We start from the raw sequence: 27069 nt of genomic DNA on the forward strand, positions 1-27069 counted from the left end.
CGGATTTTCTAAGTCGACAGACTTTTCATCTGGGGGAGTGGGAACTTCACCCGGAGTTATTTGCCTCATTGATTCTCAGATGGGGCAGACCGGAATTGGATTTGATGGCATCTCGACAGAATGCCAAGCTTCCAAGATACGGATCCCGGTCAAGGGATCCACAGGCCAAACTGATAGATGCCTTGGCAGTGCCTTGGTTGTTCGGCCTAGCTTATGTGTTTCCACCGTTTCCTCTCCTCCCACGCGTGAGTGCTCTAATCAAACAGGAGAGAGCTTCAGTGATCCTGATAGCGCCTGCGTGGCCACACAGGACTTGGTATGCGGATCTAGTGGACATGTCCCCTCTGCCACCGTGGAAACTTCCATTGAGACAGGACCTTCTCATTCAAGTTCCTTTCCAACATCCAAATCTAATTTCTCTGCAACTGACTGCATGGAGATTGAAAGCTTGATTTTATCGAAGCGAGGATTCTCTGATTCGGTCATCAATACTTTGATACAGGCTAGAAAGCCTGTCACTAGAAAAATCTATCATAAGATATGGCGTAAATATCTTTATTGGTGTGAATCCAAGGGTTACTCACGGAGTAAAGTTAGGATTCCTAGGATTCTGTCTTTTCTCCAAGAAGGATTGGAGAAAGGGTTATCAGCGAGTTCCTTAAAGGGACAAATTTCAGCTTTGTCAATTCTGTTTCACAAACGTTTGGCAAATGTGCCAGATGTTCAGTCTTTTTGTCAGGCTCTATCTAGAATTAAGCCTGTATTTAGACCCATTTACTCCTCCCTGGAGTTTGAATTTAGTTCTTCGAGTTCTTCAAGGGGTTCCGTTTGAACCCATGCATTCCATGGATATCAAATTGTTATCTTGAAAAGTTCTGTTTTTGGTTGCTATTTATTCTGCTCTAAGAGTTTCTGAGCTTTCAGCGCTACAGTGTGATTCCCCTTATCTCATTTTTCATTCTGATAAGGTGGTGTTACGTACCAAACCTGGATTCCTTCCTAAGGTTGTTTCAAATAAGAATATTAATCAGGAAATTGTTGTTCCTTCCTTGTGTCCTAACCCTTCTTTTAAGAAGGGAACGTATGTTGCATAATTTGGATGTAGTCCGTGCCTTAAAGTTTTACTTACAGGCGACTAAGAATTTCCATTAATCATCTTCATTATTCATTGTTTGTTCTGGAAAGCGTAGGGGTCAAAAAGCTACGGCTACCTCTCTTTCTTTTTGATTGAGAAGTATCATCCGCTTGGCATTTGAGACTGCTGGACAGCAGCCTCCTGAAAGAATTACTGCTCATTCTATTAGGGCTGTGTCTTCCACATGGGCTTTTAAAAACGATGCATCTGTTGAACAGATTTGTAAGGCTGCGACTTGGTCGTCCCTTCCTACCTTTAACAAATTTAACACATTTGAAACTTTTGCTTCTTCTGAGGCTATTTTTGGGAGAAAGGTTCTTCAAGCAGTGGTGCCTTCTGTTTAGGTTCCTGTCTTGTTCCTCCCTTTCATCCATGTCCTATTGCTTTGGTATTGGTTTCCCACAAGTAAGTATGAAATCCGTGGACTTGTCTCATATCTGTAAAAGAAAAGTAAATTTATGCTTACCTGAATGAATTTCACCCTGTTCTTTTTAAGACAGGTTTTTCTGTATATTTTTTGTAAACTTCAGTCACCTCTGCACTGACACTCTAGCCAGCTTGTGAGTGTTTAGTGGGATTCTGAACATACCCGGCGTGAACTACTGTTTGTACTTTGTTTTGCCTAAAAGACCCTGTGGACACGGCAATATTTACCAAGAGACTCTGGGACTATGGGTATGCGGTTTTACCTGTGACAGCCTGACCAGAGACCACGGACCTTTGAGAACTAGTGCTCGGCTATACTTGGGAGCTGCAGTTTGCACATACGGTGACGGAAGGGGAGACCCACTGCACCGGAAGAGGGTTCGTGGTGAGCAAGTGCCTGGGGCTTTTTGCTTCTTGTGCCATATTCATACCTCATTCTGTTTGAGGTTGGAAAGTGTGAGTGTGTTTTTGTCACTGTAACTTTTGTATTAAAATTTAAGTTTTACTATACTACACTCAGATCAGTCCCTTGCGCTCCTGTCTCCTTTCTCTTTTGTTATCTTTTCAGTCACCTCTGCACCTTTTAGCCATTCCTTTTCTCTTCCTATACCTTCGGCCGAATGACTGAGGGTGGAGGGGAAGGGAGGGGCTATATATACAGCTCTGCTGTGGTGCTCTTCGCCACTTCCTGTTAGCAGGAGGTTAATATCCTACAAGTAAGGATGAAATCCGTGGACTCGTCATATCGTAAAAAGAAATTAATTTATCATGTAAGCATAAATTTACTTTTTTATGCAAATGTCAAAGAAAGAAAAAGTATATACGGACTCTGCTGAGTAGTCAGTCTCTGTAGTGTATAGTATGAAGTTTTAGCACTGCTGCTCACTGTATCGCCATGTTAGCAAAACTGTGTTCTTTTTAAATGGATCACCAAGAAAGGTGTTGCTTGGGTTTTGTTGTTTCATTAGAAAGGAACAATCTGGTGAGAGCTCCTATATAGTTTGAGGTAAGTAAGTAGGATTTACATTTTTTTCCTCTATCATTGTTAGAAGCAAAGACAAGTTACTTTTCAGCATGTCTTAACATTTTTAACTTTTTATATTTTGTTTTACAGAAAATTTGCCAGACCCAGGAAAAGCACAAGATTTTGTAAAGAAGTTCAATCAAGTTTTGGGTGAGGATGAGAAGCTTAGGTCACAACTTGAGTTGCTTATCAGCCCTACTTGTTCGTGTAAACAAGCAGATGTCTGTGTGGTAAGTCAAGTATTTGTTTTAAATGTTAACATACTATGTATCTCTTCTCTCTCTCTCTCTCTCTCTCTCTCTCTCTCTCTCTTATATGTATATATGTATATATATATATATATATATATATATATATATATATATGTGTATATATATGTGTATGTATAAATATATAAATATAAAGAATGAGAGAGAATAGATAAAAAAGTATGCCCTAGCCTGCACTACCCATTAATGGAAAAAAATACCAAAATCAAGTGTTAAGCACTATGTGTGATTATCACTGCTCATAGGTGACAGGCTCCTCTCCCATACATATACACACGACACTGCATATGAAATGTACAAAAAGTAATAATTTAATTCAATAGCATAATTAATGCATATATAGTGTTCAAACTAAGAGCAAAATTAGTGCCTATATCTACCTAAAAAGGTACCTATTCACCAATTGCCATTGGATACTATATGCATATATAGAAGCTCAGAACATCTTTGAAATTAAATGTTCTTGATAGTGTTCACCCAAATTTCTTATCTGTTAATATGATCATATAGATGGATCGATATAGAAGTAGCTTCCAGTGTAAAGTCTTGTAAAATTAGACTATCACATACCATCCGTATGAGAGTCTGAGGTAATGTCTCTTAAAGTAACAGCAACACAGAGAAGAAATATCATTTGCTGAACAGTAGCACTTATGTTGGTGCAAGCGATGCAGTTAGTGTATGCAGAGCCATAAAGCAGCAGGGAAAAAGTTCATATGCACAATGTAGTCAGTCTATGGCGTTCATATGTGGATGCAGCCTTACAATCTCCCACCTTGTCTGGGTACAACCCCTCGCCTAAGGGACCCTTTCCCGTGGTGTAACAAAGAGAGCTGTCAATCTCACCAATCTTCACAGCTGTCCGCGACCACTGCAATGTCCAATCCCAAATATCTGACCTTATGCGGCTAGTTCTCCTGCTTTACCTGTATTCATGCTGTTTGCTCCATATGGCAGTTGTTGCGCCATTCATTGAAGATGGATTGGATGAGTATAAGTGAGCGTATCCCTCTGTTCCTTTGGTGCTCAGGAACAATCTCAGCCAGCCTAGCCGAGTGTAATGATTGATTCCAATCACGCAACACGTGTTTCGCCGCTGGGAAAGCTCTCAGCGGCTTTCTCAAGCATAACTTTCCTTCCAGTGGGTCCTCCCTCCCTGGAATTTAAGCAGTTTGCGGAGTTCCTGATATCAGTACTTCCTGTCATGTAGTTTTCTATTTTTTAAGGTGGTATGTTGTTTGAAGGCGGAGTCTACAATCAACTCTCTATCTAATACACATACATCTAACACCTTGAGGGGCACATACTTAAATGAATAAAGCTAATCTTTGTCCACAAATGTATATTTAAATTTATTATCTCATTCATAAACAGTTTTAATGCAGTTATCGAATTGCTACCACGGGAGAGGCAGCCTGTCCATTTAAATGTAGGGCTATTACTATCCTCTAGCCTTGTATATGTATACTCGCTCTAGAAAATGAAAGAGTGAAGTGGTACTTATCATTTCCATCATTAATCTGCTAATTTTCAAAGTATACCTTAACTCCTAATGATCTGTCATATTTTGGCTTGTAGGATTACATTTTACATCAAATTTACAATCAACTCCATAATTAATTTCGAGAGGTAAAGAGGGAGAAGAGCAAATGGAAATTATGTTGAAACATATATTGGTAAATCCTTTTCTCTTGTAAGGTGTATCCAGTCCACGGGTTCATCAATTACTTGTGGGATATTCTCCTTCCCAACAGGAAGTTGCAAGAGGACACCCACAGCAGAGCTGTCTATATAGCTCCTCCCCTAACTGCCACCCCCAGTCATTCTCTTGCAACTCTCGACAAGAAAGGAAGTATCAAGAGATATGTGGTGACTTAGTGTAGTTTTACCTTCAATCAAGAGAGTATTTTTAAATGGTACCGGCGTTGTACTGTTTTACTCTCAGGCAGAAATTAGAAGAAGAATTCTGCCTGGAGATTTGATGATCTTAGCGGTTTGTAACTAAGGTCCATTGCTGTTCTCAAACATAACTGAAGAATATGGGAAAACTTCAGTTGGGGGAACGGTCTGCAGATTACCTGTTTTGAGGTATGTTCAGTATTTTTATTTCTAGAGAAATGAATAAGTTCTAGAAAATGCTGACAGACCTTGTGTATTTGAGGTAAGCCTGATGCAGTGATTTAACAGCGACTTGGATCATGCTTACAAAACAGGGTAATACTCATGTTAATAATCATATTACTTAGTGACAAAACGTTTACATGATTTCATAAATAGGACGTTTTATTTATAGGACGTCTTTATTTGGGGCCTAGTTTCCACATGGCTAGTCAGATACTCCTAGGAGTATTTTCTTAAGGCCCCTCTGGCATCCAGTACATGGTGGGAGGGGCCTATTTTAGTGCTCTAACTGCGCAGTTTTAATTCAGACTGAGACATCCAGCTTCCCTAGAGGAGTCCTCTGGCATCTGAGGACCATTTCAAAGGGGTTATTTCTGTATTTGAGGGCAGGTAGGAGCCTCAGCAGAGCTGTGGCAAGGTGCTCAATTGACTTTTAACGTTTTTAACGTTTTTCAATCCGGTTTGGGGCCTAAGGGCTTAATCATACATTTGCAAGTGGGTGCAATGTCCCTTACACACACTGTAAAAATTTCAAAGACTTTACTGTATTTTCTCTTAAGTGTATCCAGTCCACGGATCATCCATTACTTGTGGGATATTCTCCTTCCCAACAGGAATTTGCAAGAGGATCATCCACAGCAGAGCTGCTATATAGCTCCTCCCCTCACTGCCATACCCAGTCATTCTCTTGCAACTCTCAACAAAGATGGACGTAGTAAGAGGAGAGTGGTGTATTATAGTTAGTTTTTTAACTTCAATCAAAAGTTTGTTATTTTTAAATGGTACCGGAGTGTACTGTTTCATCTCAGGCAGCATTAGAAGAAGAATCTGCCTGTGATTTCTATGATCTTAGCAGAAGTAACTAAGATCCACTGCCATTCTCACATATTCTGAGGAGTGAGGTAACTTCAGAGGGGGAATGGCGTGCAGGTTTTCCTGCAATAAGGTATGTGCAGTTAATATATTTCTAGGGATGGAATTTGCTAGAACAATGCTGCTGATACCGGATTAATGTAAGTTAAGCCTTAAATGCAGTGATAGGGACTGGTATCAGGCTTATTAACAGAGATACATACTCTTATAAAAGTGTAATATAAAACATTTGCTGGCATGTTAATCGTTTTTATATATGTTTGGTGACAAAACTTATTGGGGCCTAGTTTTTTTCCACATGGCTGGCTTGATTTTTGCCTAGAAACAGTTTCCTGAAGCTTTCCACTGTTGCAATATGAGTGGGAAGGGCCTATTTTATTGCTTTTCTGTGCAGCTAAAAATACTGACAGAGACATTCAGCTTCCCTCTGCATGATACAGGACATCTCTGAAGGGCTCAAAAGGCTTCAAAGTCGTGTTTGAGGAGGGTAACAATCACAGTAGACTGTGGCAATTGTTGTGACTGTTTAAAAAACGTTTTTGTCATTTATTATTCTGTTTTTGTTATTAAGGGGTTAATCATCCATTTGCAAGTGGGTGCAATGCTCTGCTGACTTGTTACATACACGGTAAAAATTTTGTTAGTGTAACTGCCTTTTTTCACTGTTATTTCAAATTTTGTCAAAATTTGTTTCTCTTAAAGGCACAGTAATGTTTTTTATATTGCTTGTTAACTTGGTTTAAAGTGTTTTCCAAGCTTGCTAGTCTCATTGCTAGTCTGTACAAACATGTCTGAAACAGAGGATACTTGTTCATTATGTTTAAAAGCCATGGTGGAGCCCCATAGGAGAATGTGTACTAAATGTATTGATTTCACCTTAAACAGTAAAGATCAGTCTTTATCTATAAAAGAATTGTCACCAGAGGCGTCTGTCGAGGGGGAAGTTATGCCGACTAACTCTCCCCACGTGTCGGACCCTTCGCCTCCCGCTCAAGGGACGCACGCTAATATGGCGCCAAGTACATCAGGGACGCCCATAGCGATTACTTTGCAGGACATGGCTGCAATCATGAATAATACCCTGTCAGAGGTATTATCCAGATTGCCTGAATTGAGAGGCAAGCGCGATAGCTCTGGGGTTAGACTAGATACAGAGCGCGTAGATGCTGTAAGAGCCATGTCTGATACTGCGTCACAATATGCAGAAGCTGAGGACGGAGAGCTTCAGTCTGTGGGTGACGTCTCTGAATCGGGGAGACCTGATTCAGAGATTTCTAATTTTAAATTTAAGCTTGAGAACCTCCGTGTATTGCTTGGGGAGGTATTAGCTGCTCTGAATGACTGTGACACAATTGCAGTGCCAGAGAAATTGTGTAGGCTGGATAAATACTATGCAGTGCCGGCGAGTACTGATGTTTTTCCAATACCTAAAAGGCTTACAGAAATTATTAGTAAGGAGTGGGATAGGCCCGGTGTGCCCTTTTCCCCACCTCCTATATTTAGAAAAATGTTTCCAATAGATGCCACTACACAGGACTTATGGCAGACTGTCCCTAAGGTGGAGGGAGCAGTTTCTACTTTAGCAAAGCGTACCACTATCCCGGTTGAGGACAGTTTTGCTTTTTCAGATCCAATGGATAAAAAATTAGAGGGTTATCTTAAGAAAATGTTTATTCAACAAGGTTTTATTTTACAGCCCCTTGCATGCATTGCGCCTGTCACTGCTGCGGCGGCATTCTGGTTTAAGGCCCTGGAAGAGGCCATCCATACAGCTCCATTGACTGAAATTGTTGACAAGCTTAGAACGCTTAAGCTAGCTAACTCATTTGTTTCTGATGCCATTGTTCATTTGACTAAACTAACGGCTAAGAATTGCGGATTCGCCATCCAGGCGCGTAGGGCGCTATGGCTCAAATCCTGGTCAGCTGATGTGACTTCAAAGTCTAAATTACTCAACATTCCTTTCAAGGGGCAGACCTTATTCGGGCCTGGTTTGAGAGAAATTATTGCTGACATTACTGGAGGTAAGGGTCATACCCTTCCTCAGGACAGGGCCAAATCAAAGGCCAAACAGTCTAATTTTCGTGCCTTTCGAAATTTCTAGGCAGGTGCAGCATCAACTTCCTCTGCTTCAAAACAAGAGGGAACTTTTGCTCAATCCAAGCAGGCCTGGAAACCTAACCAGTCCTGGAACAAGGGCAAGCAGGCCAGAAAGCCTGCTGCTGCCTCTAAGACAGCATGAAGGAGTGGCCCCCTATCCGAAAACGGATCTAGTAGGGGACAGACTCTCGCTTCGCCCAGGCGTGGGCAAGAGATGTTCAGGATCCCTGGGCGTTGGAGATCATATCTCAGGGATATCTTCTGGACTTCAAAGCTTCTCCTCCACAAGGGAGATTTCACCTTTCAAGATTATCTGCAAACCAGATAAAGGAAGAGGCATTCCTAAGCTGCGTACAAGATCTCCTTGTAATGGGAGTGATCCATCCAGTTCCGTGGACGGAACAAGGGCAGGCGTTTTATTCAAATCTGTTTGTGATTCCCAAAAAAGAGGGAACCTTCAGACCAATTTTGGATTTAAAGATCCTAAACAAATTCCTCAGAGTTCCGTCATTCAAGATGGAAACTATTCGAACCATTTTACCCATGATCCAAGAGGGTCAGTACATGACCACAGTGGACTTAAAGGATGCCTACCTTCACATTCCGATTTCACAAGAATCATCATCAGTTCCTGAGGTTTGCCTTTCTAGACAGGCATTACAAATTTGTAGCTCTTCCATTCGGGTTGGCTACAGCCCCAAGAATTTTTACAAAGGTTCTGGGCTCACTTCTGGCGGTCCTAAGACCGCGATGCATAGCGGTGGCTCCTTACCTGGACGATATCCTGATACAGGCGTCAAGCTTTCAAATTGCCAAATCTCATACAGAGATAGTTCTGGCATTCCTGAGGTCGCATGGGTGGAAGGTGAACGTGGAAAAGAGTTCTCTATCTCCTCTCACAAGGGTTTCCTTCCTAGGAACTCTGATAGATTCTGTAGAAATGAAAATTTACCTGACGGAGTCCAGGTTATCAAAACTTCTAAATGCTTGCCGTGTTCTTCACTCCATTCCGCGCCCCACGGTGGCTCAGTGCATGGAAGTAATCGGCTTAATGGTAGCGGCGATGGACATAGTGCCATTTGCGCGTCTGCATCTCAGACCGCTGCAATTATGCATGCTCAGTCAGTGGAATGGGGATTACACAGATTTGTCCCCTCTACTAAATCTGGATCAGGAAACCAGAGATTCTCTTCTCTGGTGGTTATCTCGGGCCCATCTGTCCAAGGGTATGACCTTTCGCAGACCAGATTGGACAATTGTCAGCGATCATATCCTAGGTGTAGAGAACTGGGAGGCGGATTTTCTAAGTCATCAGACTTTTCATCCGGGGGAATGGGAACTCCATCCGGAGGTGTTTGCTCAATTGGTTCTTCGTTGGGGCAAACCAGAATTGGATCTCATGGCGTCTCGCCAGAACGCCAAGCTTCCTTGTTACGGATCCAGGTCCAGGGACCCAGAAACGGCACTGATAGATGCTCTAGCAGCGCCTTGGTTCTTCAACCTGGCTTATGTGTTTCCACCGTTTCCTCTGCTCCCTCGTCTGATTGCCAAAATCAAACAGGAAAGAGCATCGGTGATATTGATAGCGCCTGCATGGCCACGCAGGACCTGGTATGCAGACCTAGTGGACATGTCATCCTTTCCACCATGGACTCTGCCTCTGAGACAAGACCTTCTAATACAAGGTCCTTTCAATCATCCGAATCTACTTTCTCTGAGACTGACTGCATGGAGATTGAACGCTTGATCCTATCAAAGCGTGGCTTCTCCGAGTCAGTAATTGATACCTTAATACAGGCACGAAAGCCTGTCACCAGGAAAATTTACCACAAGATATGGCGTAAATATCTTCATTGGTGTGAATCCAAGAATTACTCATGGAGTAAGGTTAGGATTCCTAGGATATTGTCCTTCCTCCAAGAGGGTTTGGACAAAGGATTATCAGCTAGTACTTTAAAGGGACAGATTTCTGCTCTGTCTATTCTTTTACACAAGCGTCTGGCAGAAGTTCCAGACGTTCAGGCATTTTGTCAGGCTTTAGTTAGAATTAAGCCTGTTTTTAAACCTGTTGCTCCTTCATGGAGCTAAAACTTGGTTCTTAAAGTTCTTCAAGGGGTTCCGTTTGAACCCCTTCATTCTATTGTTATCAAACTTCTTTCATGGAAAGTTCTTTTTCTGATGGCTATTTCCTCGGCTCGAAGAGTCTCTGAGTTATCTGCCTTACATTGTGATTCTCCTTATCTGATCTTTCATTCAGATAAAGTTGTTCTGCGTACAAAACCTGGGTTTTTACCTAAGGTGATTTCTAACAAGAATATCAATCAAGAGATTGTTGTTCCATCATTATGTCCTAATCCTTCTTCAAAGAAGGAACGTCTTTTGCATAATCTAGACGTAGTCCATGCCTTGAAAACTTGAAGTTTTACTTACAGGCTACTAAAGATTTTCGCCAAACATCTAACCTGTTTGTTGTGTACTCTGGACTGAGGAGAGGTCAGAAGGCCTCGGCAACCTCTCTTTCTTTTTGGCTTCGGAGTATAATCCGTTTAGCCTATGAGACTGCTGGACAGCAGCCTCCTGAAAGGATTACAGCTCATTCTACTAGAGCTGTGGCTTCCACCTGGGCCTTTAAAAATGAGGCCTCTGTTGAACAGATTTGCAAGGCTGCAACTTGGTCTTCCCTTCATACTTTTTCCAAATTTTACAAATTTGATACTTTTGCTTCTTCGGAGGCTGTTTTTGGGAGAAAGGTTCTACAGGCAGTGGTTCCTTCCGTTTAAGTTCCTGCCTTGTCCCTCCCATCATCCGTGTACTTTAGCTTTGGTATTGGTATCCCACAAGTAATGGATGATCCGTGGACTAGATACACTTAACAAGAGAAAACATAATTTATGCTTAACTGATAAATTTATTTCTCTTGTAGTGTATCCAGTCCACGGCCCGCCCTGTCCTTTTAAGGCAGGTCTAAATTTTAATTAAACTCCAGTCACCACTGCACCCTATGGTTTCTCCTTTCTCGTCTTGTTTCGGTCGAATGACTGGATATGGCAGTGAGGGGAGGAGCTATATAGCAGCTCTGCTGTGGGTGATCCTCTTGCAACTTCCTGTTGGGAAGGAGAATATCCCACAAGTAATGGATGATCCGTGGACTGGATACACTACAAGAGAAATAAATTTATCAGGTAAGCATAAATTATGTTTTTAAAAAAAGGAAGAATATAAACAGCGCTTAGCCTATATTCAAATATAGGATAGCTAGAGATGTAAAACAACTAAGCTAAAAATGTTAATAAAAGGCTAAATATATACTTCAAACTTGAACAAAAAGAATTTATTTATACAGCAGGTTAAGAAAATTTAAAAATGGGCTACGATTAAATGATAAAATTAAATCATATGACATATATCTTAAAATCTATAGTAAGAGGGGAGGACGTCTCCTCAACCTCTAATGTGCATAACTCCTAATTCAGTTGTTAAAGAAAACCACCTTTTGGTATAGTCAAAATAAACCACCTTATATCTTATATTGTCATTGATAGTACTGGCTCAATTAGTAGTGCTGACTTGATGTAGTATCGCTTTGCAGCGTACTGAGTCTTTACAATAAACAGATCCTAGAATAACCAAGTCTCGCAGTGACTGTAACAGATAACACAGCAACAAAGTCTCGTAGTGAATGTATCAGCAAAAAGAGACAGAATATCTATTTCAACCATCCATGTCCTTTTGGTAGTATGAGCAGTCTCTATATGTGTCAGATCGACAAGTGCTGGGTTACAATTGGTGAGTTAAACAATAGACTGGAGCTATTCAGCATACAGATGCGGTTCAATACACTTCCGTGTAAAATTACAGTGATAGTCAATGGTATAATAAGCGGGTATACTTTACCGGACCCCTGTTGGTTGAACTACAGCGTCTGTAGTGATATATCTCTGTGGTCCGATATATCTCTGACCCACAGTAACGAAGGAACCGTTACGTCATCAGAGGTGATACAGACTGCTAGCCGAGAGAACAGAACACAGAGATATATCACTACAGACGCTGTAGTTCAACCAACAGGAGTCCGGTAAAGTATACCCGCTTATTATACCATTGACTATCACTGTAATTTTACAAGGAAGTGTATTGAACCGCATCTGTATGCTGAATAGCTCCAGCCTATTGTTTAACTCACCAATTGTAACCCAGCACTTGTCGATCTGACACATATAGAGACTGCTCATACTATCAAAAGGACATGGATGGTTGAAATAGATATTCTGTCTCTTTTTGCTGATACTTACACTACGAGACTTTGTTGCTGTGTTATCTGTTACAGTCACTGCGAGACTTGGTTATTCTAAGATCTGTTTATTCTAACAACTCAGTACGCTGCAAATCGATACTACATCAAGTCAGCACTACTAATTGAGCCAGTACTATCAATGACAATATGAGATATAAGGTGGTTTATTTTGACTATACCAAAAGGTGGTTTTCTTTAACAACTGAATTAGGGGTTATGCACATTAGAGGTTGAGGAGACGTCCTCCCCTCTTACTATAGATTTTAAGATATATGTCATATGATTTAATTTTATCATTTAATCGTAGCCCATTTTTAAATTTTCTTAACCTGCTGTATAAATAAATTCTTTTTGTTCAAGTTTGAAGTATATATTTAGCCTTTTATTAACATTTTTAGCTTAGTTGTTTTACATCTCTAGCTATCCTATATTTGAATATAGGCTAAGCGCTGTTTATATTCTTCCTTTTTTTAACTGTTCATCTTGGAATAATTGTGAGATTATTCATTATAAACAGCATATAGGGTTGAAAGTGAGGCGCTTCTTAAATTTTTCTAATCTATAAATTATGTTTTTACACTGTTTTGCAGTTTAAGTGCTAGTTTTTTTCTCTTAAAGGCACAGTAACGTTTTTGTTTAATTGCTGTTTCACCTTTATTAAAGTGTTTTCCAAGCTTGCTTGTCTCATTACTAGTCTGTTAAACATGTCTGACATAGAGGAAACTCCTTGTTCAATATGTTTGGAAGCCATGGTGGAACCCCCTCTTAGAATGTGTACCAAATGTACTGATATTTCTATAAACTATAAAGACCATATTATGGCGCTTAAAGATTTATCTCCAGGGGATTCTCTGACTGAAAAGAGGGAGATTATGCCATCTAGCTCTCCCCATAAGTCAGAACCTATAACTCCCGCTCAAGTGACGCCAAGTAAATCTAGCGTGTCTAATTCTTTTACCTTACAGGACATGGCGGCAGTTACGAATACTACCCTCTGAGGTATTCTCCAAACTGCCAGGGTTACAAGGAAAGCGAGACAGTTCTGGGGCTAGAACTAATACAGAGCTTTCTGACACTTTAATGCCTGTGTCCGATATACCCTCACAATGCTCAGAAGCCGAGGCAGGTGAGCTTCTATCTGTGGGTGACATTTCAGACTCGGGGAAGGCGTTACTTCAGTCTGATTCTGAAATGACAGCGTTTAAATTTAAGCTTGAACACCTCCGCTTATTGCTTAGGGAGGTTTTACCGACTCTGGATGACTGTGACCCCATTGTGGTTCCAGAGAAATTCTGTAAAATGGACAAATACTTTGCAGTGCCTATTTAAACTGATGTTTTTCCAGTCCCTAAGAGGTTTTCGGAAATTATTACTAAGGAATGGGATAGACCAGGTGTGCCGTTCTCTCCCCCTCCTGCTTTCAAAAAGTTGTTTCCCATAGATGCCGCCATACGGGACTCGTGGCATACGGTTCCTAAGATGGAGGGAGCAGTCTACCCTAGCTAAGCGTACAACTATCCCCGTCGAGGACAGTTGTGCTTTCCTAGATCATAGCAAAATAGTACAAACGTACAGAGAATCTCCAGGAAACAGAAATTGGTGCCGGTTATAGAAACAACATTGTATGCATAAATAGTATAGACAAGCCCTGGGGAGTAAATAACTTAGATTGTGGAGGGTATCGTGCTTTCCTAGATCCTATGGATAAAAAATGGGAGGGTCTCCTTAAGAAAATTTTTATACATCAAGGTTTTATTCTCAAGCCTCTTGCATGCATTGCCCCAGTTACTGCTGCAGCGGCTTTTTGGTTTGAGTCTCTTGAGGAGGCTCTACAGGTGGAGACCCTGCTAGACTATATTCTAGACAGGATTAAAGCTCTTAAGTTCGCGAAATCCTTAATTTCTGACGCCATTTTTTATTTAGCCAAGCTAACGGCTAAGAATTCAGGTTTTGCCATTTTGGCACGTAGGGAGCTATTGCTTAACTGCTGGTCAGCAGACGTTACTTCAAAGTCTAAGCTTCTTAACATACCCTTCAAGGGACAGACCCTATTCGGGCCTGGTCTGAAGGAGATCATTTCTGATATTACTGGAGGTAAACGTCACGCCCTTCCTCAGGATAGGTCCAATAAGTTAAGGACCAAACAGAATAATTTCTTTCATGTAATTAGCAAGAGTCCATGAGCTAGTGACGTATGGGATATACATTCCTACCAGGAGGGGCAAAGTTTCCCAAACCTCAAAATGCCTATAAATACACCCCTCACCACACCCACAATTCAGTTTTACAAACTTTGCCTCCTATGGAGGTGGTGAAGTAAGTTTGTGCTAGATTCTACGTTGATATGCGCTCCGCAGCAAGTTGGAGCCCGGTTTTCCTCTCAGCGTGCAGTGAATGTCAGATGGATGTGAGGAGAGTATTGCCTATTTGAATGCAGTGATCTCCTTCTACGGGGTCTATTTCATAGGTTCTCTGTTATCGGTCGTAGAGATTCATCTCTTACCTCCCTTTTCAGATCGACGATATACTCTTATTTATATACCATTACCTCTGCTGATTCTCGTTTCAGTACTGGTTTGGCTTTCTACAAACATGTAGATGAGTGTCCTGGGGTAAGTAAATCTTATTTTCTGTGACACTCTAAGCTATGGTTGGGCACTTTGTTTATAAAGTTCTAAATATATGTATTCAAACATTTATTTGCCTTGACTCAGAATGTTCAACATTCCTTATTTTTCAGACAGTCAGTTTCATATTTGGGATAATGCATTTGAATTAATCATTTTTTCTTACCTTCAAAAATTTGACTCTTTTTTCCCTGTGGGCTGTTAGGCTCGCGGGGGCTGAAAATGCTTCATTTTATTGCGTCATTCTTGGCGCGGACTTTTTTGGCGCAAAAAATCTTTTCCGTTTCCGGCGTCATACGTGTCGCCGGAAGTTGCGTCATTTTTTGACGTTATTTTGCGCCAAAAATGTCGGCGTTCCGGATGTGGCGTCATTTTTGGCGCCAAAAGCATTTAGGCGCCAAATAATGTGGGCGTCTTATTTGGCGCTAAAAAATATGGGCGTCGCTTTTGTCTCCACATTATTTAAGTCTCATTTTTCATTGCTTCTGGTTTCTAGAAGCTTATTCTTTGGCATTTTTTCCCATTCCTGAAACTGTCATTTAAGGAATTTGATCAATTTTGCTTTATATGTTGTTTTTTCTCTTACATATTGCAAGATGTCTCACGTTGCATCTGAGTCAGAAGATACTACAGGAAAATCGCTGTCTAGTGCTGGATCTACCAAAGCTAAGTGTATCTGCTGTAAACTTTTGGTAGCTATTCCTCCGGCTGTTGTTTGTATTAATTGTCATGACAAACTTGTTAATGCAGATAATATTTCCTTTAGTAAAGTACCATTGCCTGTTGCAGTTCCTTCAACATCTAAGGTGCAGAATGTTCCTGATAACATAAGAGATTTTGTTTCTGAATCCATCAAGAAGGCTATGTCATGTCATGACAAACTTGTTAATGCAGATAATATTTCCTTTAGTAAAGTACCATTGCCTGTTGCAGTTCCTTCAACATCTAAGGTGCAGAATGTTCCTGATAACATAAGAGATTTTGTTTCTGAATCCATCAAGAAGGCTATGTCTGTTATTTCTCCTTCTAGTAAACGTAAAAAATCTTTTAAAACTTCTCTCCCTACAGATGAATTTTTAAATGAACATCATCATTCTGATTCTGATGACTCTTCTGGTTCAGAGGATTCTGTCTCAGAGATTGATGCTGATAAATCTTCATATTTATTTAAAATGGAATTTATTCGTTCTTTACTTAAAGAAGTACTAATTGCTTTAGAAATAGAGGATTCTGGTCCTCTTGATACTAATTCTAAACGTTTAGATAAGGTATTTAAATCTCCTGTGGTTATTCCAGAAGTTTTTCCTGTTCCTAATGCTATTTCTGCAGTAATTTCCAAAGAATGGGATAAATTGGGTAATTCATTTACTCCTTCTAAACGTTTTAAGCAATTATATCCTGTGCCGTCTGACAGATTAGAATTTTGGGACAAAATCCCTAAAGTTGATGGGGCTATTTCTACCCTTGCTAAACGTACTACTATTCCTACGTCAGATGGTACTTCGTTTAAGGATCCTTTAGATAGGAAAATTGAATCCTTTCTAAGAAAAGCTTATCTGTGTTCAGGTAATCTTCTTAGACCTGCTATATCATTGGCTGATGTTGCTGCAGCTTCAACTTTTTGGTTGGAAACTTTAGCGCAACAAGTAACAGATCATAATTCTCATGATATTATTATTCTTCTTCAGCATGCTAATAATTTTATCTGTGATGCCATTTTTGATATTATCAGAGTTGATGTCAGGTTTATGTCTCTAGCTATTTTAGCTAGAAGAGCTTTATGGCTTAAGACTTGGAATGCTGATATGGCTTCTAAATCAACTCTACTTTCCATTTCTTTCCAGGGTAACAAATTATTTGGTTCTCAGTTGGATTCTATTATCTCAACTGTTACTGGTGGGAAAGGAACTTTTTTACCACAGGATAAAAAATCTAAGGGTAAAAACAGGGCTAATAATCGTTTTCGTTCCTTTTGTTTCAACAAAGAACAAAAGCCTAATCCTTCATCCTCAGGAGCAGTTTCAGTTTGGAAACCATCTCCAGTCTGGAATAAATCCAAGCCTGCTAGAAAGGCAAAGCCTGCTTCTAAGTCCACATGAAGGTGCGGCCCTCATTCCAGCTCAGCTGGTAGGGGGCAGGTTACGTTTTTTCAAAGAAATTTGGATCAATTCTGTTCACAATCTTTGGATTCAGAACATTGTTTCAGAAGGGTACAGAATTGGTTTCAAGATGAGACCTCCTGCAAAGAGATTTTTTCTTTCCCGTGTCCCAGTAAATCCAGTGAAAGCTCAAGCATTTCTGAATTGTGTTTCAGATCTAGAGTTGGCTGGAGTAATTATGCCAGTTCCAGTTCTGGAACAGGGGATGGGGTTTTATTCAAATCTCTTCATTGTACCAAAGAAGGAGAATTCCTTCAGACCAGTTCTGGATCTAAAAATATTGAATCGTTATGTAAGGATACCAACGTTCAAGATGGTAACTGTAAGGACTATCTTGCCTTTTGTTCAGCAAGGGCATTATATGTCCACAATAGATTTACAGGATGCATATCTGCATATTCCGATTCATCCAGATCATTATCAGTTCCTGAGATTCTCTTTTCTGGACAAGCATTACCAGTTTGTGGCTCTGCCGTTTGGCCTAGCTACAGCTCCAAGAATTTTTACAAAGGTTCTCGGTGCCCTTCTGTCTGTAATCAGAGAACAGGGTATTGTGGTATTTCCTTATTTGGACGATATCTTGGTACTTGCTCAGTCTTTACATTTAGCAGAATCTCATACGAATCGACTTGTGTTGTTTCTTCAAGATCATGGTTGGAGGATCAATTTACCAAAAAGTTCATTGATTCCTCAGACAAGGGTAACCTTTCTGGGTTTCCAGATAGATTCAGTGTCCATGACTCTGTCTTTAACAGACAAGAGACGTCTAAAATTGATTTCAGCTTGTCGAAACCTTCAGTCACAATCATTCCCTTCGGTAGCCTTATGCATGGAAATTCTAGGTCTTATGACTGCTGCATCGGACGCGATCCCCTTTGCTCGTTTTCACATGCGACCTCTTCAGCTCTGTATGCTGAATCAATGGTGCAAGGATTACACAAAGATATTTCAATTAATATCTTTAAAACCGATTGTTCGACACTCTCTAACGTGGTGGACAAATCACCATCGTTTAATTCAGGGGGCTTCTTTTGTGCTTCCGACCTGGACTGTAATTTCAACAGATGCAAGTCTCACAGGTTGGGGAGCTGTGTGGGGGTCTCTGACGGCACAAGGAGTTTGGGAATCTCAGGAGGTGAGATTACCGATCAATATTTTGGAACTCCGTGCAATTTTCAGAGCTCTTCAGTTTTGGCCTCTTCTGAAGAGAGAATCGTTCATTTGTTTTCAGACAGACAATGTCACAACTGTGGCATACATCAATCATCAAGGAGGGACTCACAGTCCTCTGACTATGAAAGAAGTATCTCGAATATTGCTTTGGGCGGAATTCAGCTCCTGTCTAATCTCTGCGGTTCATATCCCAGGTATAGACAATTGGGAAGCGGATTATCTCAGTCGCCAAACGTTGCATCCAGGCGAATGGTCTCTTCACCCAGAGGTATTTCTTCAGATTGTTCAAATGTGGGAACTTCCAGAAATAGATCTGATGGCGTCTCATCTAAACAAGAAACTTCCCAGGTATCTGTCCAGATCCCGGGATCCTCAGGCGGAGGCAGTGGATGCATTATCACTTCCTTGGAAGTATCATCCTGCCTATATCTTTCCGCCTCTAGTTCTTCTTCCAAGAGTAATCTCCAAGATTCTGAAGGAATGCTAGTTTGTACTGCTGGTAGCTCCGGCATGGCCTCACAGGTTTTGGTATGAGGATCTTGTCCGGATGGCCTCTTGCCAACCGTGGACTCTTCCGTTAAGACCAGACCTTCTGTCACAAGGTCCTTTTTTCCATCAGGATCTGAAATCCTTAAATTTAAAGGTATGGAGATTGAACGCTTGATTCTTGGTCAAAGAGGTTTCTCTGACTCTGTGATTAATACTATGTTACAGGCTCGTAAATCTGTATCTAGAGAGATATATTATAGAGTCTGGAAGACTTATATTTCTTGGTGTCTTTCTCATCATTTTTCTTGGCATTCTTTTAGGATACCGAGAATTTTACAATTTCTTCAGGATGGTTTAGATAAGGGTTTGTCCGCAAGTTCCTTGAAAGGACAAATCTCTGCTCTTTCTGTTCTTTTTCACAGAAAGATTGCTATTCTTCCTGATATTCATTGTTTTGTACAAGCTTTGGTTCGTATAAAACCTGTCATTAAGTCAATTTCTCCTCCTTGGAGTTTGAATTTGGTTCTGGGAGCTCTTCAAGCTCCTCCGTTTGAACCTATGCATTCATTGGACATTAAATTACTTTCTTGGAAAGTTTTGTTCCTTTTGGCCATCTCTTCTGCCAGAAGAGTTTCTGAATTATCTGCTCTTTCTTGTGAGTCTCCTTTTCTGATTTTTCATCAGGATAAGGCGGTGTTGCGAACTTCTTTTGAATTTTTACCTAAAGTTGTGAATTCCAACAACATTAGTAGAGAAATTGTGGTTCCTTCATTATGTCCTAATCCTAAGAATTCTAAGGAGAAATCGTTGCATTCTTTGGATGTTGTTAGAGCTTTGAAATATTATGTTGAAGCTACTAAATCTTTCCGAAAGACTTCTAGTCTATTTGTTATCTTTTCCAGTTCTAGAAAAGGCCAGAAAGCTTCTGCCATTTCTTTGGCATCTTGGTTGAAATCTTTAATTCATCTTGCCTATGTTGAGTCGGGTAAAACTCCGCCTCAGAGGATTACAGCTCATTCTACTAGGTCAGTTTCTACTTCCTGGGCATTTAGGAATGAAGCTTCGGTTGATCAGATTTGCAAAGCAGCAACTTGGTCCTCTTTGCATACTTTTACTAAATTCTACCATTTTTATGTATTTTCTTCTTCTGAAGCAGTTTTTGGTAGAAAAGTACTTCAGGCAGCGGTTTCAGTTTGAATCTTCTGCTTATGTTTTTCATTAAACTTTATTTTGGGTGTGGATTATTTTCAGCAGGAATTGGCTGTCTTTATTTTATCCCTCCCTCTCTAGTGACTCTTGTGTGGAAAGATCCACCTCTTGGGTAATCATTATCCCATACGTCACTAGCTCATGGACTCTTGCTAATTACATGAAAGAAAACATAATTTATGTAAGAACTTACCTGATAAATTCATTTCTTTCATATTAGCAAGAGTCCATGAGGCCCGCCCTTTTATTGTGGTGGTTATGATTTTGTATAAAGCACAATTATTCCAATTCCTTATTTTATATGCTTTCACACTTTTTTTATCACCCCACTTCTTGGCTATTCGTTAAACTGAATTGTGGGTGTGGTGAGGGGTGTATTTATAGGCATTTTGAGGTTTGGGAAACTTTGCCCCTCCTGGTAGGAATGTATATCCCATACGTCACTAGCTCATGGACTCTTGCTAATATGAAAGAAATGAATTTATCAGGTAAGTTCTTACATAAATTATGTTTTTCGTTCCTTTCGAAACTTCAAGAGTGGCGCAGCTTCAGTTTCCTCTAATGCAAAACAAGAGGGAAATTTCGCCCAGTCCAAACCAGTCTGGAGACCTAATCAGGCTTGGAACAAGGGGAAGCAGGCCAAGAAACCTGCGGCTGCCTCTAAGACAGCATGAAGGAGTAGCCCCCGATTCTGGACCGGATCTAGTAGGGGGCAGACTTCCCTCTTCGCCCAGGCTTGGGCAAGATACGTCCAGGATCCCTGGGCATTAGAGATTGTTTCCCAGGGATATCTTCTGGACTTCAAAGCTTCATCTCCCAAGGGGAGATTTAATCTCTCACAATTATCTGTAAACCAGATAAAGAGAGGCATTCTTACGTTGTGTTCAAGACCTACTGGTTATGGGAGTGATCCACCCAGTTCCAAGGGAGGAACAGGGGCAGGGCTTCTATTCAAATCTGTTTATAGTTCCCAAAAAAGAGGGAACTTTCAGACCAATCTTGGATCTCAAGATCCTAAACAAATTTCTCAGTTTCCCATCCTTCAAGATGGAGACTATCCGAACCATCCTCCCTATGATCCAGGAGGGTCAATATATGACTACGGTGGACTTAAAGGATGCTTATCTCCACATTCAGATTCACAAAGATCATCATCAGTTCCTCAGGTTCGCCTTCTTAGACAGGCATTACCAGTTTGTGGCTCTTCCCTTCGGGTTAGCCACGGCACCAAGAATCTTTACGAAGGTTCTAGGGTCCCTACTGGCGGTTCTAAGGCCACGGGGCATAGCAGTGGCTCCTTACCTAGATGACATTCTGATACAGGCGTTGACTTTTCAAATCGCCAAGTCCCATACGGACATTGTTCTGGCCTTTCTGAGGTCTCACGGGTGGAAGGTGAACGAAGAAAAGAGTTCTCTCTCCCCTCTCACAAGAGTTTCCTTCCTAGGAACTCTGATAGATTCAGTAGAAATGAAAATTTTTCTGACAGAGGTCAGATTATCAAAGCTTCTAAATTCCTGCCGTGCTCTTCATTCCACTTCTCGGCCGTCAGTGGCTCAGTGTATGGAAGTAATAGGCCTATTGGTAGCGGCAATGGACACAGTTCCGTTTGCCCGCCTACATCTCAGACCACTGCAACTTTGCATGCTCAATCAGTGGAATGGGGACTACACAGATTTGTCCCCTCTGCTAAATCTGGATCAAGAGACCAGGGATTCTCTTCTCTGGTGGTTATCTCGGGTCCATCTGTCCAGATGCCAGCCTTCTGGGCTGGGGCGCGGTCTGGAACTCCCTGAAGGCTCAGTGTTCATGGACTCAGGAGGAAGCCCTCCTTCAGATAAACATTCTGGAACTGAGAGCAATATTCAATTCTCTTCAGGCTTGGCCTCAACTAGCTGCGGTCAGGTTCATCAGATTTCAGTCGGACAATATCACGACTGAGCCTATATCAACCATCAGGGGAGAACAAGAAGCCCCCTGGCAATGTTGGAGGTTTCAAGGATAATTCTATGGGCAGAGGTTCACTCTTGCCATCTCTCAGCTATCCATATCCCAGGAGTAGAGAACTGGGAGGCGGATTTTCTAAGTCGGCAGACTTTTCATCCGGGGGAGTGGGAGCTCCATCCGGAGGTATTTGCCCAGCTGATTCAACTATGGGGCAAACCAGAACTGGATTTTATGGCGTCTCGTCAGAACGCCAAGCTTCCTTGTTACGGGTCCAGGTCAAGGGATCCCCAGGTAGCGCTGATAGATGCTCTAGCAGCGCCCTGGTCCTTCAGCCTGGCTTATGTGTTCCCACCATTTCCTCTCCTCCCTTGTCTGATTGCCAAGATCAAGCAGGAGAGAGCTTCTGTGATTTTGATAGCACCTGCGTGGCCGCGCAGGACTTGGTATGCAGATCTGGTGGACATGTCATCCCTTCCACCATGGTCTCTGCCGATGAGGCAGGACCTTCTACTCCAAGGCCCATTCAAACATCCAAATCTAATTTCTCTGCGGCTGACTGCTTGGAGATTGAACGCTTGATTTTATCAAAACGTGGTTTCTCCGAGTCAGTCATTGATACCTTAATTCAGGCTCGAAAGCCTGTCACCAGGAAAATCTATCATAAGATATGGTGTAAATATCTTCATTGGTGTGAATCCATGGGTTACTCATGGAATAAAGTCAGGATTCCTAGGATATTATCCTTTCTCCAAGAAGGATTGGAGAAAGGATTGCCAGCTAGTTCCTTAAAGGGACAGATTTCTGCTCTGTCTATTCTTCTACACAAGCGTCTGGCAGATGTTCCAGACGTTCAGGCGTTTTGTCAGGCTTTAGTTAGAATCAAGCCTGTGTTTAAACCTGTTGCTCCACCATGGAGTTTAAATTTAGTTCTTAAAGTTCTTCAAGGGGTTCCGTTTGAACCTCTGCATTCCATAGATATCAAGCTTTTGTCTTGGAAAGTTCTGTTTTTGGTAGCTATCTCTTCGGCTCGTAGAGTTTCAGCGTTATCTGCCTTACAGTGTGATTCCCCTTATCTGATCTTCCATGCAGATAAGGTAGTTTCTCTTGTTAAGTGTATCCAGTCCACGAATCATCCATTACTTGTGGGATATTCTCCTTCCCAACAGGAAGTTGCAAGAGGATCACCCACAGCAGAGCTGCTATATACCTCCTCCCCTCACTGCCATATCCAGTCATTCTCTTGCAACTCTCAACTAAGATGGAGGTCGTAAGAGGACTGTGGTGTTTTATACTGAGTTTATTTCTTCAATCAAAAGTTTGCTATTTTTAAATGGTACCGGAGTGTACTGTTTATCTCAGGCAGTATTTAGAAGAAGAATCTGCCTGCGTTTTCTATGATCTTAGCAGAAGTAACTAAGATCCTTTGCTGTTCTCACATATTCTGAGGAGTGAGGTAACTTCAGAGGGGGAATAGCGTGCAGGTTTTCCTGCAATAAGGTATGTGCAGTTAAAATATTTTTCTAGGGATGGAATTTGCTAGAAAATGCTGCTGATACCGAAGTAATGTAAGTAAAGCCTTAAATGCAGTGATAGCGACTGGTATCAAGCTTATTAATAGAGATGCATACTCTTATAAAAGTGTATTTTAAAACGTTTGCTGGCATGTTTAATCGTTTTTTACATATGTTTGGTGATAAAACTTATTGGGGCCTAGTTTTTTCCACATGGCTGGCTTGAATTTTGCCTAGAAACAGTTCCCTGAGGCTTCCCACTGTTGTAATATGAGTGGGAGGGGCCTATTTTGGCATTTTTTTGCACAGCAAAAATTACAGACAGACATCCAGCTTCTTCCTGCATGATCCAGGACTTCTCTGAAGGGCTCAAAAGGCTTCAAAAGTCGTATTGAGGGAGGTAAAAAGCCACAGTAGAGCTGTGGCAGTTGTTGTGACTGTTTAAAAAACGTTTTTGTCATTTGTTATTCCGTTTTTGGTATTAAGGGGTTAATCATCCATTTGCAAGTGGGTGCAATGCTCTGCTAACTTATTACATATACTGTAAAAATTTTGTTAGTGTAACTGCATTTTTTCACTGTTATTTCAAAATTTGGGAAAATTTGTGTTTCTTAAAGGCGCAGTAACGTTTTTTATATTGCTTGTAAACTTGTTTTAAAATGTTTTCCAAGCTTGCTAGTCTCATTGCTAGTCTGTTTAAACATGTCTGACACAGAGGAACCTACTTGTTCATTATGTTTGAAAGCCATGGTGGAGCCCCATAGGAGAATGTGTACTAAATGTATTGATTTCACCTTAAACAGTAAAGATCAGTCTTTATCTATAAAAGAATTGTCACCAGAGGGTTCTGTCGAGGGGGACGTTATGCAGACTAACTCTCCCCACGTGTCAGACCCTTCGCCTCCCGCTCAGGGACGCACGCTAATATGGCGCCAATTACATCAGGGACGTCCATAGCGATTACCTTGCAGGACATGGCTGCAATCATGAATAATACCCTGTCAGAGGTATTATCTAGATTGCCTGAATTAAGAGGCAAGCGCGATAGCTCTGGGGTTAGGAGAGATACAGAGCGCGCAAATGCTGTTAGAGCCATGTCTGATACTGCGTCACAATATGCAGAACATGACGGAGAGCTTCAGTCTGTGGGTGACATCTCTGACTCGGGGAAACCTGATTCAGAGATTTCTAATTTGAAATTTAAGCTTTAGAACCTCCGTGTATTGCTTGGGGAGGTATTAGCTGCTCTGAATGACTGTAACACAGTTGCAATTCCAGAGAAATTGTGTAGGCTGGATAGATACTATGCGGTGCCGGTGTGTACTGACGTTTTTCCTATACCTAAAAGGCTTACAGAAATTATTAGCAAGGAGTGGGATAGACCCGGTGTGCCCTTTTCCCCACCTCCTATATTTAGAAAAATGTTTCCAATAGACGCCACTACACGGGAATTATGGCAGACGGTCCTTAAGGTGGAGGGAGCAGTTTCTACTTTAGCAAAGCGTACCACTATCCCGGTTGAGGACAGTTGTGCTTTTTCAGATCCAATGGATAAAAAATTGGAGGGTTACCTTAAGAAAATGTTTATTCAACAAGGTTTTATTTTACAGCCCCTTGCATGCATTGTGCCTGTCACTGGTGCGGCGGCGGCATTCTGGTTTGAGGCCCTGGAAGAGACCATCCAGACAGCTCCATTGAATGAAATTATTGACAAGCTTAGAACACTTAAGCTAGCTAACTCATTTGTTTCTGATGCCATTGTTCATTTGACTAAACTAACGGCTAAGAATTCCGGATTCGCCATCCAGGCGCGTAGGGCGCTATGGCTTAAATCCTGGTCAGCTGACGTGACTTCAAAGTCTAAATTACTCAACATTCCTTTCAAGGGGCAGACCTTATTCGGGCCTGGCTTGAAGGAAATTATTGCTGACATTACTGGAGGCAAGGGTCATACCCTTCCTCAGGACAAGGCCAAATCAAAGGCCAAACAGTCTAATTTTCGTGCCTTTCGAAATTTCAAGGCAGGAGCAGCATCAACTTCCTCCGCTTCAAAACAAGAGGGAACTGTTGCTCATTCCAGACAGGCCTGGAAACCTAACCAGTCCTGCAACAAGGGCAAGCAGGCCAGAAAGCCTGCTGCTGCCCCCAAGACAGCATGAAGGAACGGCCCCCTATCCGGAAACGGATCTAGTGGGGGGGGCAGACTTTCTCTCTTCTCCCAGGCGTGGGCAAGAGATGTTCAGGATCCCTGGGCGTTGGAGATCATATCTCAGGGATATCTTCTGGACTTCAAAGCTTCTCCTCCACGAGGGAGATTTCATCTTTCAAGGTTATCAGCAAACCAGATAAAGAAAGAGGCATTCCTAAGCTGTGTGCAAGACCACCTAGTAATGGGAGTGATCCATCCAGTTCCGCGGACGGAACAAGGACAGGGATTTTATTCAAATCTGTGGTTCCCAAGAAAGAGGGAACCTTCAGACCAATATTGGATCTAAAGATCTTAAACAAATTCCTCAGAGTTCCATCATTCAAAATGGAAACTATTCGGACCATCCTACCCATGATCCAAGAGGGTCAGTACATGACCACAGTGGACTTAAAGGATACCTACCTTCACATACCGATTCACAAAGATCATCATCGGTTCCTAAGGTTTGCCTTTCTAGACAGGCATTACCAATTTGTAGCTCCTCCCTTCGGGTTGGCCACTGCCCCGAGAATTTTTACAAAGGTTCTGGGCTCACTTCTGGCGGTTCTAAGACCGCGAGGCATAGCGGTGGCTCCGTATCTAGACGACATCCTGATACTGGCGTCAAGCTTTCAAATTGCCAAGTCTCATACAGAGATAGTTCTGGCATTTCTGAGGTCGCATGGGTGGAAAGTGAACGTGGAAAAGAGTTCTCTATCACCACTCACAAGAGTCTCCTTCCTATGGACTCTTATAGATTCTGTAGAGATGAAAATTTACCTGATGGAGTCCAGGTTATCAAAACTTCTAAATGCTTGCCGTGTCCTTCATTCCATTCCACGCCCGTCAGTGGCTCAGTGCATGGAAGTAATCGGCTTAATGGTAGCGGCAATGGACATAGTGCCATTTGCGCGCCTGCATCTCAGACCGCTGCAATTATGCATGCTAAGTCAGTGGAATGGGGATTACTCAGATTTTGTCCCCTCTACTAAATCTGGATCAAGAGACCAGAGATTCTCTTCTCTGGTGGCTTTCTCTGGTCCATCTGTCCAAGGGTATGACCTTTCACAGGCCAGATTGGACGATTGTAACAACAGATGCCAGCCTTCTAGGTTGGGGTGCAGTCTGGAACTCCCTGAAGGCTCAGGGATCGTGGACTCAGGAGGAGAAACTCCTCCCAATAAATATTCTGGAGTTAAGAGCAATATTCAATGCTCTTCTAGCTTGGCCTCAGTTAGCAACACTGAGGTTCATCAGATTTCAGTCGGACAACATCACGACTGTGGCTTACATCAACTATCAAGGGGGAACCAGGAGTTCCCTAGCGATGTTAGAAGTCTCAAAGATAATTCGCTGGGCAGAGTCTCACTCTTGCCACCTGTCAGCGATCCACATCCCAGGCGTAGAGAACTGGGAGGCGGATTTTCTAAGTCGTCAGACTTTTCATCTGGGGGAGTGGGAACTCCATCCGGAGTTGTTTGCTCAACTGGTCCATCGTTGGGGCAAACCAGAACTGGATCTCAT

At 41.7% G+C, this 27069-nt stretch overlaps 1 protein-coding gene across 1 annotated transcript in view; it reads left to right on the plus strand.

Moving 5' to 3' along the window:
• PDS5A (PDS5 cohesin associated factor A) overlaps nt 1-27069 on the plus strand; it is a 1179407-nt gene that overhangs the window by 565946 nt on the left and 586392 nt on the right. The window contains exon 14 of the mRNA XM_053700274.1: nt 2676-2815. Coding sequence (XP_053556249.1) covers nt 2676-2815 — 140 coding nt within the window. The remainder of the gene's footprint in view (nt 1-2675; nt 2816-27069) is intronic.

Source organism: Bombina bombina, chromosome 2, assembly GCF_027579735.1.
Source record: "Bombina bombina isolate aBomBom1 chromosome 2, aBomBom1.pri, whole genome shotgun sequence".
Taxonomy (NCBI): domain Eukaryota; kingdom Metazoa; phylum Chordata; class Amphibia; order Anura; family Bombinatoridae; genus Bombina; species Bombina bombina.